The sequence below is a fragment of the Lissotriton vulgaris genome, chromosome 1_2, assembly GCF_964263255.1.
Source record: "Lissotriton vulgaris chromosome 1_2, aLisVul1.2, whole genome shotgun sequence".
Classification (NCBI taxonomy): Eukaryota; Metazoa; Chordata; class Amphibia; order Caudata; family Salamandridae; genus Lissotriton; species Lissotriton vulgaris.
This window is the reverse complement of record NC_141686.1, coordinates 322,524,300-322,542,106: the sequence shown is the minus strand read 5'-3', so window position 1 is coordinate 322,542,106 and position 17,807 is coordinate 322,524,300. Positions and strand designations below refer to the sequence as shown.

Sequence of the window (17,807 nt, the reverse complement as noted above, 5' to 3'; positions counted from 1 at the left end):
TGACGCATCAATAACTTTGGATTCCTTGTCAGGTGGGGGCGTGTCACCAGAAGTCTGTGAATTCGCTTGTTTTCTCGCATTGAACACTACTAAAGAGTCTAATGGAGGGTGTCCTTTAATATAGGTTGGATCAGCGGGTGCAGGCCTATATTTCTTTTCTATACTTGGATTTAGTACCCTAGTGCGTACAGGATCTTTGAATATTTCTGGAGCATGCTTAATGACTCCTTTGATCATGGGAAGAATTTGAGTACATCTGTGTGATGGCTCAAATGTATCAGCGTCCTGTGGCAAAGTTCTCGGTGCTGAAGGTGTTGTTTTCGGCTTGCTAGGCGTGTTCGAGGGCTTAGGAACCTCGGAATCAGGCTTTGTGGGTGTTGGCACCGGAGAGGGAGTCTTCGAAGTGGAAGCTGGCCTCGTCTGCTTTGTGGTGTCGGGCGCTGGCTTTCCCTCTTTAGTTTTGGAAGTGGACGGCTTCGGAGCTGGAGCTTCTTTCGGTGCCTGTACCTCTTTAGGCTTCGGCGTCGCAGGATCTTTTGCTTTCGGTGCCGAAGGATCTTTCGCTTTCAGTGCCGAAGGATCTTTCGCTTTCAGTGCCGAAGGGTCTTTCGCTTTCAGTGCCGAAGGGTCTTTCGCTTTCAGTGCCGAAGGGTCTTTCGCTTTCGGTGCCGAAGGGTCTTTCGCTTTCGGTGCCGAAGGGTCTTTCGGTGCCGAAGGGTCTTTCGGTGCCGAAGGGTCTTTCGGTGCCGAAGGGTCTTTCGGTGCCGAAGGGTCTTTCGGTGCCGAAGGGTCTTTCGGTGCCGAAGGGTCTTTCGGTGCCGAAGGGTCTTTCGGTGCCGAAGGGTCTTTCGGTGCCGAAGGGTCTTTCGGTGCCGAAGGGTCTTTCGGTGCCGAAGGGTCTTTCGGTGCCGAAGGGTCTTTCGGTGCCGAAGGGTCTTTCGCTTTCGGTGCCGAAGGGTCTTTCGCTTTCGGTGCCGAAGGGTCTTTCAGGGCCGAAGGGTCTTTCGCTTTCGGTGCCGAAGAGTCTTTCGCTTTCGGTGCCGAAGGGTCTTTCGGCCTCGGTGTCGAAGGATCTTTGTGTTTCGGTGCCGATGGAGAGGTGGAATCGGCACATGTGGCTTGCTCGGTGCCGAAGCACCTGAAGGCGTAGTTGTTTTCCTCAGAGCCGAGCTCGAAGGCTGGGCTTTAGGAAGAAGTACTTGGTCTCGACTGGGCCCCTTAGGCGGAGTGCTGACCTTCGCCTTTGGCTTGGGCAGTACATGTGGTGCAGGGGCAGAAGTATTCACGGGTTGACGTGATGGAATCGAGTCATCTGAGTCCTCTGCCTCTGATATAATCTGGAGATCAGGCAAATCTTCTTCCGAAACGAGCGGAACCTCGTCGTCGAAGATATCCTCCGGTGCTGGGGCTGATCTCATTTCGTGTCGACGGGCCCTCCGATCCCGGATGGTCTTTTTCGATCGGAAGGATGCACAAGCTGGGCAGGTCGACTCTCCGTGATCCGGCGATAGACAGAGGATGCAAACCTTGTGATGATCGCTATATGGAAATTTTGCTTGGCATACCGGGCATTTCTTGAACGGAGTTCTTTCCATGTGGTGTAGGCCGCATGGCGTCGATAGGCCCAGCGGCCCGCGTCGATGAACCGGAATCGAGTCGATGGCGTCGAAAGTTGTATTTGCTGTCGATGTTAGTTATAGGAAGTTTTTGCCCTTCGAAGTTGGTGAAAAAGTTTTTCTAGCCGGAGCGGAGAAACTTTCATCCGAACCCAGTGGCGGAATAAAACAATCTAAGGATGGAGCCGATGCCCATGCGCAGTATTGTCCAAGGGAGGAGTCACCTATATCGTGACTACAAAGACTTCTCCAAGAAGACAACAACCTGCAATCATCCGAGCCCAACACCAGGTGGAGATCTAATGCATAGTGTACGATCTGCAGCTCATATGCCTCGAACATACTGTTCTCTTTGTATTTTGGCCTACTGGTTAAAATATGTCAAATGCTGCCTTTTTTAGGGATATTTCCTACTTGATAGATTGCAAAACGTTGTGTTCAGGTACCTCGCACACGTGCGATATTCAGAAAGAATATAATGGTAAAGAATCCTAGCTGCCAAAAGCGGAGCACTAAACAGCCAATCGCCTATGCAGCATGCTTGGCCAAGGAGCTTATAGGCACAGTGCAGCTTTTTTGTTATTTCAGTGACGGTGATGGTATATCTGCCCACGTTCTGACATTTTTTCAGTTGTAAAAAGGTGGACTGCAAAGAGTGAGTTACCAAGGCATGAATACACAAACTATTTTTTCTTACCTTGTTTAGTTTCAACCTCTCTTAAATTCATTTCTCCATTAAACAACCTTACCACAAAATGGGCTGCTACTCTCTCACCTTTGATCTTTTCAGCTCTGCTTGGATTCCATTGTCCATCAACTTGACAGTGATTTGACTATCGGATATGTCTGGTCGTAGGAAAGGGGGCTGAACAACAACTGTCATTTCCTTCTTCCGCCTTCCCAGGTAGCTGCATAAAGAATAGTAAAAACCAGTCAAATGCTTCTGCAGACTCAGTCAGACAAGTTTCTGTGAGTAGGTTGGGCAGACAGTATTCAGAATGCATGCATAAATAACCAGTTAAGAAGAAGTGACTTGTATATAACTAGAGCTCTCCAGAGGTGGTATCTTGACTAGATGCACATGCTTGAATCATTCCACTTAATTGAGCTAGGCAGTCCAGCAATAGCTTCAAAGCAGCCTAAGGAGTGTACACAGTGCACGTTTAGTATTACTAGCACCTCAGTTGAAAACTATCCAAATGTCTGTCAAAGTGTGTTTACTTTCCCCCGTATTTCTTCGGGCAACCATACCAATATATTTTAAGTACACGCATGATGGGCCAGAAAAGCTTTTCTATAGTGACTTTTTTAATTTGGTGGCTTCTTTTAGAAATAAAATGTGGCCACTTTAAGCCTTTAAAGGACTGCAAATACACATGTATACATAAACAAAAATAATAATAGCCTTGCTCACAACCATATTGGAAAGTGTTCTATACACTGTGCAATATTACGTGAATATATACAAAATACTCCCCTTACATTTCAAGAGGAATATTGAAATTACCATATTACGCACAATACTTCAAAACAATGAATCTCCCAAAAATTACTATACTAATGTTCTGATTCTCTAAACATGACTGAAAACTAATTGCTGCTCATATTATAAAGTATCTCGCATACATTCCACTCCAATGGGTTTGCTATTGCTATCTTTATTGACTTGTCATGGCAAAGATCAAAAACAAAAAATGAAAATTAGCGCCGGTGTCTACAACGCAAATTTAGTAACATCCCAGAGGGCAAATGATATTGTGTTGAAGTACATGTATCCTTGACTGATGAAGACAACACAAAGTTCATACATTGTCTAAATATTTTAATATCTTGCCATAAACAGCATCTGCCGTAAGCCAGGCCTTATGTTCACACAAGCATAACACAGCTTTTTCATTAGAACAGAGTTGTAATGAGAATCCACCCTTCCTTCCTTTCTTCCAAAGGTAGTGTCAAAATTTCATGTCAACTAAACAATTTAGTTGCCAACCTTCTTACCAAACCTTTCGACCCCAGCTGAAAGGGCTCTTCACCTGCTAGATGACAGAAGGGTACTGAAACTCTATTTATACAAAACAAGAGAGATCAGACAAAATGACCATCTATTCATAAACTATGGCCCACTAAGGACTGCCCTTTTCACTTCAAAGCGGTACAAAATGGGGTGGTGATGGACGGAGCATCTGAACCAATCAAACACTCACACCCAGTCAACAGATCTGGGTTTAATCCATCATCGTTCTTTAGCCCACTCTGCCACCCCAGTTCAGACATGGCCATATGCAAATCAGTCTGACCCTGTGCCTCATGGGAACAGTCCAGCCAGAACTGCCAAGCCATGTCTTCCCTGGACCGGAGACAAGATTCCTAGGACCGGTTTCTGGCATTCCAGCCGTCTTCAGCCCAGCTTGCTTGAATCCAGTGGCAAAGTGAGCAAGGGACTCAAGTCTGAGCATACCCTGCATATGGCCATGTCTGAACTGGGGTGGAAGAATGGGCTAAAGAATGGTGATGGATTAAACCCAGATCTGTTGACTGGGTGTGAGTGTTTCATTGATTCAGATGCTCCGTCCATCACCACACCCTTTTGTACGGCTTTTCACTTTAAAGCAGTTAATTTCTAAATGGATCATATGGTAAATGTCCTGGATGCTTCACTCTGGAGAAAAGGCATGAAACCGTCCAGTATCCAGAATGGCTCAGACAGGAGCATATGAGAAGGACTCAGGACTGACTTCTGCATGTTGACAGTACATTCCTGAGGTTCACTGTCATCTGGAGGTGGTTGACAACTCTCTAGGGTAAGCCTGCCTTCAGCAGCCAGTCGACTTAGGGGAAAACGGATAGCCCAACCCCCAAAGGTGTGCTGCAACCACCGCTATGACTTTCAGAAAACCAGAGGAGCACTGACGAGATCAAGGAAGCAGTGCAAACTAAAAAATGCTCTTGGCTTACTGTAAACGTCAGGAAGAGCATGTGGGACTGCATGACGGAGATGTGGAAATAAGTGTTCTGCGATCCAGTCCACCATGCTGTCCCAAGGGCCAAGAGCAGATAGCATCTGAAATTTCAGGAGCAGCTTGAATTTGTCCTTCTCAGTCGCTGAGAGGGTGAAGAACTAAAACAGGACAAAGGTTTCCGTCCTCCTTCACCATAAGTAAATAGTGTGAGTAACACCCCGTTCTTAATCTTAATGGACCCTGTCAATGGCCCCTTCGGCCAAAAGGGCCAGCACTTCCTGCCAAACGATGGACAAATGACCCTCGATCAACCACTCTGAGCTGTGAAATCTGTGGCTGCTAGAAAGGAAAGGGAAGGAAGGGCATGGCCCTGATTGGCGAGGCCAGTATTAGGTGAAGTATCCAGTCCACTGGCATCCTGAAGCTCTTCATACCAGTTTTCATTGTAATACTGGAGAACATCTCAGTCATCATAGTTATCGTTGTTTGAATCTGTGTGAAAAAGACAGTAAAATCTGAGCCTTACCATGTGGTCAAGGCTAGGTATTGTAGTCTGTAGGTTGCAAAGTGGCTGCACGTCAGTCTGCACCGGGAGCAACTTTGTTAGAGGTCGTGGTCAATTCAGTTTGGAGTCTGATAACACGTAGAAATAGGTAGCTTCATCTGGTGTTGATGCAAGAGGCATTGGCACAGTGGGCACAGAGGGTGATGCCATGACCCAAGTCTTTACTGAACCCGGGCCAAGCAGATTGGTGTGAAGGGGGCGATTCCCACTTGGATTTCTTTGACGCATCCGAAGACTTCGACAGCGATCTGCCACAAGAACGACTTTGAAAGCAGGACCTTCCTTTCGTCTTTGACTGGATGCAGCATGGATTCTTCTTGTGTTTGCCAAATTTAGGATCATCTGGGAACAGTTGCCACAGGCCCTGGAGTCCTGATCTGACCTCAGACACCACAAGGTCCGTAATAGACAACAGCCCCCACATTGTTTAAACCCTCTTAAGAGGTAGCACTCGCTTACACACTGGTAAATTGTTTAGAAAAAGCCTGGTCAAAAACCAGAGAGAGGCTACAGATCAGCTCCAAAAAGAGCAAAAATAAACAAACTGCGTGCAGGGCTGGTGCGTATATAAGGCTATGCTTTTTACTTCTGAGTGGAACAATAGCAGAACAAAGCAGTACTGCTCCAAAGATTTCCGTATCCAATTTGACACCTGGGCTATGCAAAAGATGGGGAATCTGTGGTCACAAGAATTCCTCAGAAGTAGTTTTTTCTCTGGCATTGGAAGACTTACGACTTACCTATACCTTAGGCAGTGCTTCTTGACATTCTACACAAGCAGTGTGCCATGTTGACTTTGCTGTTCCAGTGGCTCTGCAGTGCCAGTGTGTATGGCCTTGGTGAGGGAACCCTGGGGGACCTTCTTCAGTCCCAATGCCCTAGTTAACAGATAGGGACACTATTTACTAGGGACTTACAGAGGGATCTGAAAATGTGCCAATCGTGGTACAGTTTTAGGGAAGGAGCTCTGGCACAGGGGACCCTGGGCATTTCACTGAGTGATCTACCCAGTTCTGGTTCAGGGTTTTTGGAGCCTCCCTGAATCTGATCCTATACTCCTCAGTGGTGAATACAAAGCCCTCAACCAGGGCACCCTTCATGAGGTCATAGAATTCAGTATCATTCTCACTGAGAGTCAGGAGTCTAACCCTCCAATTTCCCACATTATAGCACTCCATAGCTTCCTGTGGACCTGTCTGCTAAGACAGGCTCTCTCAAAGTATTTGGGACAATCCCTTTGGGGATTTTTGGGTCAAAAGATTGACTCCCTCCCCATTTATTATTTTGCTACCACCAGAGATGGGTCCTAACCCCATCTTAGCTCTTTCTTTTTCTATGGCCAGGAGCTTAGCCTCCAAGGCAATCCTCTTGGCCAGTTTCAGAAGATCTGCATATTCAGTGTCTACCCTAGACACTTCTGGGGTCACTTCCAGTAGTGTTACTATCGGAGGGGGTAGTGATGGACTCAGAGTCCTCCTCCTCCATCTCTTGTGATTCATCATCTTCTTCCCCGCTGGGAACTGCTGCAGATGGGCCTTTGTGGGTGAAGGACCCCAGGGCAAGTTTCCATACCTTGCACAGCTCTTTGAGCTGCGGAACTTTCAGACGCACATAAGGGGAAAGGTTAAGCTCCTGGGAGGTCCCTGGGGTCTCAGACATGGTATTTAATGTAGTTAGGAACTTATTAGGAACTTACAAAAAATGCTAAGGACTGCAAGAGACCCAACTACTTTACAGACAATTTCTAAACAGTGGGGGACTAAACCAAGGCCCTAACACCATTTTAAAGTAACTTTTGAAAAACAAATCGAAAGGTTGGAAAAATATTTTAGCTAAAGACAATTTTGGATTTCTCTTGTGAAATCACGTATCAATCAATTGGTACAGCAAATGTTCAGTCTTGTACCCCACGGCTGCACCACTAATGTAGGAAGCTGGCTCTTTATGTGATATACCAATAATTAGGCATATTATTGTCCAGAAGTTCCCCCTGGAAAAGTACATGGCTTCAATGCAAACCGAAGGGGCTCTATTATTGATACTGAGGTTTAGCAGCCTTAGGCCTAACACAGAGGGGGCAAGACATTTGTTGTACACACAGTGATTATCAAATGTGACATCTCAAAAAGGAGATCCACATCAATATTAGAAAAATAAGCTTCTTTCTAGGTTTACTATAAGACCAAGATCTACGTTCAAAGGTGAGTTTGTTTTTCCTAAATACTTTTCGCTTTAAAAAAATTGACTTTCAGTGCAATTTTCAGTTGAGCAATGTTAACCTATGGGAGGAAAACAAGAATGCAGTTTTCTAGTTAAGTACACAACTTTCAAATCCAGTCTTCAGGGTTTCAGGTCAACACAAGGCACATCACCAGCGGCATAGGGGCAGCCGGGTGTAGAGTTAAAATTCGGAGTTGGGTGCCCAATATTAACCAATTGCGACTGGAAGTGATCGAAGATGCACTGTTTACTGTTAAGTAAAAGCGGTGTCTGGGTTCAATCTCTGGGAGTTTAGGCAAGCATTTGAGGGGCCACAGGACAGCACCAAACATGCACCCTCAGCGGCACAGGGTGACCAGGTGCAGAGTGCCACCACAGCATCAGGTGCCCAACGCAAACCAACGGAGGAGATCGGTTTAGGAAAAGGGCTGCAGGCTCTGGCCAGGAGGCCAGACGAAGAAATCCAACAGCTGCCCAGGTAAGCACTGATGCATGGGGACGTAGGGACACTGTTGGGTCGAGCTCCCCAAGGCCAAGAGGCTTCGGATGCAGGAGTGGCCTTTGATGTCGGAAAAAGCTTACCAGAGCAGGTTGCGGTTATGGGGAGGGTGTCTCCGGGTTAAGGCTGCAGGCGTCAGTGTGGTTCCCAGGAGGGGTCAACCTTCAATTGACTTGGGCTCAGGACCGTTGGGGAACCTTCTTAGGACGGTGTGTCACTTGGGCTCGGGCCGGAGGCACTGAGGGTCCGGTGGTCCAATTCCGCAGGCCTCAAACGTCCTAGGTGTTGGTTTCTTGTGGAGAGGACCGCTGGAGTTCTTGATCTTTAATGAAGGCAGGGTTTTGGAGGTCCTTGCGCCTGCAGGACGAGTCAACTTTTGTAGCTTGGGTGAAAGGCAGTAGACAGGTTGGCAGGGTAATACAGAGTCAGTCACTGGTCCTCCTCCTCTCTTGCTGTTGTGGCTCTCCAGTGTCTGGGCTTCGTAGATAGGAATCTGAAATTCAGGGACTGGAGATGCTACTTAAATACTAGATTTAGGGGTGTTGCAGGGGAGTGACAAGTAGGGACCCATGGGTTCCTTACCTGGGGTTTCTACACCCTCTATTGTGCCGCCCTCCTGTGGGAGGGATGCATAGACCTAGCCCTGATTTGATAAGTCCCACCATCTTTCAGATGGTGGGCACTGAAAAATGTGCTTCACTTCACCTCCAGCACATGACAGGTGGAGTTGGCAAAGGGGGCGCACCTCCTATTCTCACTTTTCTCACCAGTACTCTGGCCAAAAGTGGGGGTTTGAGATGGGGTGGCATTCACTGCTAGCAGCAGAGGCTTGGATTGCATTACAAAGGCAGCAAGACCTTTGAAGCTTCTCTCTCGCACACTGCACCTGCCTGGGGGAGGTGTGACATCTCCGCAAAGGATGGACTTTTTTTCTGACCTCAGAGAGTAAGGGCTCTCACCCCATGGGTCCAGAAACATGTCTGGTGATGTCAGGCTGCTAAAGATAGTCAGAGACCACACCAGGTTTGGTAGGTTTTCAGGGGGAACCTTTGTTTTTAATAAATCCAATGCTGGCATCAGTGTGGGATTATTATCATGGTGCTGGGGAACTCAAGTTGTCAAGTTTGCAGGCGATGTACTCTATATGGCTTCCCTGGCATAAGATTAGACTTAAAAAATGTATAGATATATCTCCTCGTGCAGATATGCCCACAGCTGAGATATAATGCACCCTGCCTTCGGGCTTCTAAGACCTGCGAGAGTGGTGACTTCTCTATTCCTTAGGCAGTGCTGCTTGATATGGCACACAGGCAGTTTGCCATGTCGACTTTGTCGTTGTTCTCTGCACCAAGGCATGCAGGCTACAGTGGCAATTTGCATGGCCTTGGTGAGGGGTCCCTAGGGGACCCTCTTAAGTACCAATGCCCTAGGTACCAGGGCTACCATTTACTAGGGACTTACAGGGGGGTGGCAGTTGTGCCAATCGTGGTACAGTTTTAGGGGAAGGAGCTCTGGGACAGGGGACATGGCGGGATAACCATGTCAGAAGAGGCAATTTCTCAGAGTAACAGTAGAGGGAAAACCTCCCCCTCCACACCGCTAACCACTGAAGAGGAGACAGCCCACTGAAATAGAGCTAAGAATGTTTGATGGAAACCAAGGGAAGTCATTAGTACTCTTCGAAGAGGGCCTAGGTCTTTGGCCTGAAACAACTTCTGTTGGGGTGGGGAACGGAGTTTGAGGAAGAGAAAGAAGCTGCAGGATGATTGAAGTCAAATGAGTCTCTTGCCCAGAAAAACAAATGGCCATGGCTAGGAAGAAAAGACTGGAGTCTAGCAGTCAGAGAATTGCCCCTCACTTGCCAGCTTTGCAGTGCTGAAGGAACTTTCCATTGGAAAGGTTTCATAAGTTTTTTGATTTGCTCAGGAAAGTGTCTTTTTCCCGGGCTTCCAGTTTCAGATGCAAAGTCTTAAGCCATGCTTGTCTGCACATAAAGCTCACGTTCTTGGAAATTGTTTAAATAAAGTTCTGGGCACAGCATAGCCTTGAAGTAAGGAGGTGCTATGGTCTAACTTGTGCTATAGACACAGCCTGTACAGTGATGAATAAAGTAACCATTCATGTGCGCTCGCAAAAATAAAGATTACATGTGCATAGAATCTGGAAAATTGAATTGAAAAATTGGGTTAAAGTAAACACGAACCGTGGTGCCGGTGAACTGCAGATGACATGGCTAATGTTTCTCCAGCAGCCGTTGGTAAATGGATTCACACCACCTCTGAATTTACCTGTAACCTAGGTGGACAAGAAGAGAGAAAACCAAACAGTTAGAAGTAAACAAAGGCAAGGCCCAAAGGCGTGAGACTAAAAAGATAAAAATCGAGAAAGATGTGCACGAACTATGGGAATGCTTTTCTCTTGGAAGTTGTGCATGTCATAACTATCCTAGAGCAGTGGATGCCATTTCCCATCTGAAACTAATCCGGGTTTAACTTGTTAAAGAAATAGCCAACCCTAGTGACATTGACAAACTGTCCAATACTACACGATCTATGCGGCCACGGTTTGTTTGAGCTCTTTGAGGCAACTTATCATGGTTTATTTTTGCACTCCAAAGAGTCACTGCATGCAGTACAGAAATGTTCAGGAGCATATATAAGAACACATCAGAGGGGTTTCGCTTCTTCAGCAACCACATTAAGAGTGGGGTGAAGATGAGGATTCACATGATTGCGCATTTGTCAAGAAACATTAACAGTGTGCTACGCAACTGGGTATACCAGAGAGAATGAAGCACAGCACTAACCATGTGCTGATTCAACCAAGGTCTACTTGTCATCTGCTGCAAGGCCGACTTGCGCAAATGGTGTAGTGAAAGTATCTCAAGTTAAAAGGTGGCAAATTTGAAGGGATGGTTGTAGGAACTTATTTATTGGTAACAATGGGCAATACTCTCCGTATATGTGACATGAAGGGGTATGGAATTGAATAAAATATCTACTTGTCCATGGGATAGGTTGCTACATAAATCTACTTGCCTTGTAAAAAAAATCCACTTGTTCCTCTGGTGCCACGAAATGCGCCTACAAATTATGGCAGCAATCTCATTATATAAAAGCTCTGATAATGGCCTCCGATTATTGCAGGGCTAATACCATAGTAAGGTTTGAATTCAAGCAATTCCCTTAGTTTGCCACCTTTCCAGCGATCTACATACTGGGGCTGGAGGTAGCGTTAAGCAATAGATTCAGGGTTGAAATGTGTGTTTGAGTCTGTGCTACGTTGCATGTTTTATGCATTTTCACCAGCCTATCTTGGACCTTTCCTCATATTGATAAGGATTGGAAATTTGCTCATGACAAGGGAATAAGAAAAAGTTCTTCCAGCGTTGAGGAAAAAAGTAGTTGGAGAGAAAGTGAACTTCTAAACAAATTTACACATGCATATTTGCAGGTGATAAAATGCAGTTTGCAGATATTTTCCAGAAGTATGATTTCCTGGCCTACCTTCACAAATTATTGTGAATTCATAAAAGCCGTAAATCTGCACTACTGCAAGGACATATACATGGGTGCACCTTTGTGACTTCATTAAATAACTGGGCCCATAATTAGGTCTTGAGTTATCCAAGACCTTTTGTTTTTATTTAAATTCTTTTCCATCTATTGGCTGGCTTCACTGTGACTGACAGCATTCTGCTCTTTCAGAAGGAGCATATCAGCACACAAAGTAGTTTTGTGCAGTGCCAGAGACTGCAGTGGCAATGTGTGCTTTTTGAGAACATATTTTGGCTTTTTTGCCAATGATTGTTATAATGGTGAAGGTCAGGCATCCCACAACAAATAACGTTTTCCAAAACCCATGTCAAAACACGACACACACTGACACACTAAAAGGCTGACCACCATTGTCACACCCATTGGCTATGTCAATGATTGTTTATTTTCATGTTTCCTACAATCTTCTTGAAATTGGTTGCACTGATTTTCCATTCTGAATAGGTTTTGGGAATAGTAGCAGGTATCAACATATGTTACTAGATGATGCTTCAAAGAAATGGTACCTACAATTTCACAGTAGTTTCGCTAAAAGCTTTATTTCCTTGTTGCATTGTTTTGTGAACATTTTATTTTGAAAGCAAAGACTCATCAATCTTGTTTTTAAACTTTTTCAAATATTTGCATCTAACCAGAGAGCATTCTGGGAGCATAAAACATATCCTCATATTGCTAAACTGCAAACCTGTACACATTTGTATACTGGGACCACTGTCAGCAGTATAGTCTGAGTTTACATTTCCTTAGAGCCCTCAAGCTATTAAGAAAGGCTTTGCATTAATGAACCATAAATACAAGTTTGACAGCATTGACGTATAGACACATATATTACCTTAACTGCAGACAACACACTTCCCTAATCCATACTGTATTACTGAAAACTAGCATCCAAAGGGATTGTGCAGGAGGGGGTTGGGCCCATTTGTCCCATGGACAAAATACACATGGAAACCTGTTGCCCTTGACCCCAAACAATGTGCCCTGGGCGTCGGCCTATAGGAATTCCACACCCCTGAATGAATACAGGAGAACACAATGTTTTCACTTCAATTGCCATATTTTTGGTGATGCTATTCCTTCATGAAAACTCTTCACCTTATGAATATCCTCCATGAGCAAGTGCCACCAAAGGCAAGTACATTGTTCTTCTGATAGGAACTTCTTCCTGCACATTTCTCACATGTGAATGATTTCCAAAGCAATACACTGCAGGATGTGGGATTAAGTAGTGGCTTTAACCCAAGGAAGTTGGGAAGCATAGACCTGGCAAAGAAACAATCACTGTGTGCTGAGCCGTAAAGCAATAAGGATGACCACTAGGAAGCTTGGCAAATGTCAGCCAGAGGGATGCACCTGAAGAGGGCACAGGAAGCTTTCATCACCGTTGTGGAGTGGGCACAAATGCTAGTCAAAGGGACCTTCTTGGCCAAGGCAAAGCAGATTTTAATTTCTTGATTCAAAGGGTAAATCGATATGATATCATCTACTTGGTTACCGCTTGATCCTACTTGGCTACAGAGAAACCAGAGAGTCCACTCAAAGCAGGAGGGAGTTTCATGGATGACACATGAGAAAGGCCAACAGTATTTTGGCAAATATGCAGAGTAGAGGCTTGTAAATCGCGCACACTTTACACATCATGTGAGAGTGTTGGCAGCTGCTTCTTTGAAAATGTGAGCAGTGCGAAAAAACAGTCACTTGTACAAGGAGAGAGTGCAGTGGCTGCGATCTTATGTGGAGAAATGCAAAAAAAAACAATTGATGAACAGAATGTTGAACAATGTCAAACATTCTCCCCAGTACAGAGATAAGGGCTTAAATCCTTTGTTTTTTGGCTCTCCGGGCTCACACACCACCAGCCGTCAGTGCACGCTTCTACCAGGCACACACACCACCAGCCGTCACACACTACTAGGCGTCTGTGCATGCTTCCACCAGGCACACACCACCAGCTGTCAGTGCATGCTTTCACCAGGCACACACACCACCAGCCGCCGGTGCACGCTTTCACCAAGCACACACCACCAGCCGTCAGTGCACGCTTCCACCAGTCACACACACCACCAGCCGTCAGTGCACGCTTCCACCAGGCACACACACCACCAGCTGTCAGTGCCCGCTTTCACCAGGCACACACACCACCAGCCGCCAGTGCACGCTTTCACCGGGTACACACCATCAGCCGTCAGTGCACGCTTTCACCAAGCACACACCACCAGCCGTCAGTGCACGCTTCCACCAGTCACACACACACCACCAGCCGTCAGTGCACGTTTCCACCAGGCACACACACCACCAGCCGTCAGTGCGCACTTTCACCAGGCACACACACCACCAGCCGTCAATGCAGCAGGCAGGCTCTTCTAAAAGTTTCTTTGTAAATATGAGTTCAATGCGTTGGAGGGAGTAGGTCGAGTGTCCTTAAACCATGCGGAGTATGCAGGTGCAGTGCATGAACTCCTGTGTGAGTGAGTCATGCTGCCTGGGGCTCATTCACTCCACACTTGTAAATTGTGCCTGCACCAGGCTTTTTATCATTTGCAAAGTTCAGCGCATGCGCACAGCTAGGCAGCCCCACACCCCAGGGAATGACTGCTTCCTACAACCAGAATGGAAACAAAATTCAGAGCAATGAAAAGTTCATTTGATGCAAAGAACTGTTAACAAAAACCATGTCCAGCTATTATAGATCTGTCAACTTAAACAAAACAGCAACAAAAAACAAACAAGCATTGGCATAGCCAGTAGGTCTCGCTTTTTTGACCCTATAAGTATTTAGTTATGCAGCAGAATGTCCTTGGTGCAACACCAACTGTTGAATGGCTAAACACTTATAAGGTCCCAAATGCGAGACTTATTGGCTATGCCAATGCTTATCTTATTAGATTGTTGGAATCTGCCATCTTGGTACAGGGCTTCCCCCTAAATACTGTTTTTAGGTGGTGTTTTAGGGGTCTCTGGGTCAGTAGCCAATGGGCTACTGACCTTAGGGTGACTACACCCTTGGTGTGCTCGCTCCACGTGGGGGAGTGAAGACAATCCCTAATCCTGATTGGGGAGTGCCTGCCATCTGCAAGATGGCAGGCACGGAACAGTGGGCTTCACCTCGCCTCCCCCACCTGAGGGATGGAGTTGGCAAAGGTGGGCACTTCTTCTGGGCTGGCTAATTTTTCCCACCGGTCTTCCTGCCAAAAAGGAAGGGAGGCAGGAAGGGGGCCTGCTCATGATAGCAGGAGAGGCTGGTGGTCGCATTACAAAGGCTGCAAGGCCTTTGAAGCTCCCCTGCCACAGATGGCTCTTCCGGTTCTGGGGGAGGTGTGAACACCTCCACCCAGGAAAGGCTTTATTTCTGGGCTCGGTGAGCAATGGCCGAGCCCAGTGGTCCAGAAACATGTCTCGTGTTAGCAGGCTGGTGTGTACCAGTCAAGGAACCCACCAGGTGCTGGTAGTTTTTCAGGGGGCATCTCTAAGATGCCCTCCGAGTGTATTTTTCATCAAATTCCACACAGGTATCAGTGTGGATTTAATGTGCTGAAGTTTGATACCAAACTTCTCAGTTTTCAGTTTAGCCATTATGGTGCTGTGGAGGTCGTAATGACAACCTCCCAGTACTATATACTCTTAATGGCAGCACTGTACTTACAATGTCTAAGAATGAACTTGGACACTGTAGGGGTAGAGGAGTCATGCACCTGTACCTTCACCACTGGTATAGTGCACCAAGCTAGAGGGGTGGCTGATCTATGCCAGGGCAGTGGGTGGTAGGCATGGCACACAGGGATGTGTGCCATGTCGACTCCTCACTTTGTTCTGCACCAAAGTGTGTGAGTGTAAAGGTACAGGGCCTCCAATGGTGGTACAATAAGAGCTGTAGCCCTTAGAGGCCTTCCCTGGTCACAGTGCCCTGGGTACTTGGGGTGCCATTTACCAGGGGCTGACCTGTGGCCAGGATGCCATTTGGGTTTGGTACAGTTTTGGGGAAAGAACATAGGTCCTGGGAACCTGACTGGCAGGGACCATGGGGACATCAATCAAAGTGCATCAGCAGTTCGGGGGGAGGGGGGGGGGTACTGCAACAAAACCCAGCTTCTCACAGGGGAGACATGCACTATGTACATGTTTAAATTGCAGGACAGATAATGGGAATGTGCGTGAAGAGCACTCCAAATATAATGAAATTTTGACCTTCTAGTCAATCGGTGCTATGACTGATAAGGGTTGTCACTCCTTAGTTGAACTATTGTTAAGACTAGCCGGAAAGTTAGTCCAGTCATGCACTGTTCACTTGGTGTTGTCTCACACCTTCTCAAACTGAATCAATTAATATAACCATCACTTTTCATTCATTTAATTTTTCTTAATTGCAGCAAAGTTCATGTTTTAAATCACATGTTATAAATCAATCACAGTTAGTTTTTTGAACACAATGTATACATAAAATGTATTATCATGATTCTTCAAATATTCCAATCAACATTAACATATAACACATCTTAACCGCGTGCCCGATGCATGAATCTATACATTACATTGAGATTAATCAATAGCATCCATGGGCACACACAACAATCAATATGTTCTCATGATAGTGACTAGACTCTTGAGGCGGAAGCTGAGAGTCAGGGACCGCATTTCTTTTATTTGTGTAATTCTATTTATTTGACTCACACCGTTTTTAGTAGATCGTAATGCTATATGAGTGACAATCTAAATATTGTTTCTCTTAATTTACTTTGCACCATTAGTTGATCATAAAGCTAAAACTGTGTGGCATTTTTAATAATTACTAAACGTTGTGTTTGCGCGCTTTCATTTTAAAATAGCGCTTTGTCCCTACCTCCTCCTTTGCTTAGACATTCCACGCTGCTCTCAGTGGCCGATTAAGGGCCTCTCGAACGCGGGACTCGGCACGACCAACTTTCCTTAGGCGCCATATTGGGCGTACCATAGGCTCAGCGGACTAGTGTTTAGGGCGATTGGGCCCTGCCCTACAAAATGCCTCTCCCACCTCGGCCGCGCAGCGGACGAGCGCAGCGGGCGCGACGATGGCGCGCCAGAGGAAAGCCCGTTTGCGCTCGTCCGCGCTAGGCAGCGCTCAGAGCTCGGGATTATGGGAGATTACCATCAAGTCCCACTCAGACACTCTAGAGACGACCTGATGCACATGAGACAAAAGGTAGTTACACCATGCCTACACTCTGTGCCAGGGGATAGCCCCTCTAACCATTGCCTTCATTGCTCTTACAGGTTTAAGCCGGCTGAGCCGTGTCAAGCCACTGTTATCTCAATATGTATGGCCTTAGTTAATTGCAGATCGCTTCCAAAACTCGGGGTAGAAATATATCAAACTCTAGAAAACCTCCAGTTGGAAATCCTCTTTCTGATCGAAACATGGTTAGGACCTGATTCAGACCCTGACATTGTTAAGTCCCTTCCACCGGGTTTCCTTATCCAACATATAGACCGATCAAAAGGGAAGGGGGGGGGGATTGCGATTATTTATAGGGACCACCTTTCCTGCCGTCTACAGGGCAGCCCACTCTCTGATTGCGAAAATGTCCTGTTTATGATCCAAGTCTCCCCATGTAAATCCCTTTCGGGACTTCTTATCTACCGCCCGCCGGGCGCAATAGGACAATTCGGTAGTTCACTTTTGGAACACTCAGGCATACTGGCCGCCACCCACTCTAGTTTTATGATCCTAGGTGATCTCAATATCCATTTTGATAAAAGCGAAGATAAACTAGCCTCTGACCTACTAGACCTTGAAACCCACCAGCTCAGACTGGAAAGTCGGTATCCCACCCACACGCTAGGCCACCTCCTCGACCCCATTTTTTCCAACATCCAGTCTCTTAAAGTCCTGTAAAAAAATTGAAAGAGAGTGGAGAAAAAACTTCGATCCCATCAAGAAGTTAGAATATAAACACATGATTCTTAATTATAAAAAGGCCCTCAAAATGGGTCAGTCCAACTTTTTTGAGGAAAAAATTAGGCTTTCCGCTAATTCATCACAGGAGACCTTTCAAATTGTTAAAAAAACTCCTAAAAACCCCGGATCCTCCCTCTCCTGTGGAACCTTCAGTTAGCCGATGTAATGAATTAGCCACATTTTTTGACTCCAAAATTAAAAAGATTCTTCATTCCCCCCCTCCACAAACACCAGACATACCGCTTTCCTATAATCAGGCCAAACTGGCTCCTCAGGCATCGGAGCCGCAGCTTACTCAGTTCGCTCCCCTGACAGTAGATTCACTTTCCCCAGTAGTACAATCCATCAAAAGTGGATCTCCACTTGACCCGGCACCTTTTAGCATCCTAAAATCAGTTGCCCCAACGATCCTGCCCACCATGGCGGACTTGATTAACATCTCCCTTTCCCATGGTATT

General features: G+C 46.2%; 1 protein-coding gene across 2 annotated transcripts in view; it reads right to left on the bottom strand.

The window, feature by feature from the left end:
• Positions 1–17,807, bottom strand: part of ZDHHC5 (zDHHC palmitoyltransferase 5) — a 485,133-nt gene that overhangs the window by 177,482 nt on the left and 289,844 nt on the right. For both annotated transcript variants that reach the window (XM_086953378.1, XM_086953377.1), the window contains 2 exons: positions 10,064–10,155; positions 2,392–2,524 (listed from right to left, as the gene is read on the bottom strand). In XM_086953378.1, coding sequence (XP_086809504.1) covers positions 2,392–2,524; positions 10,064–10,155 — 225 coding nt within the window. The remainder of the gene's footprint in view (positions 1–2,391; positions 2,525–10,063; positions 10,156–17,807) is intronic.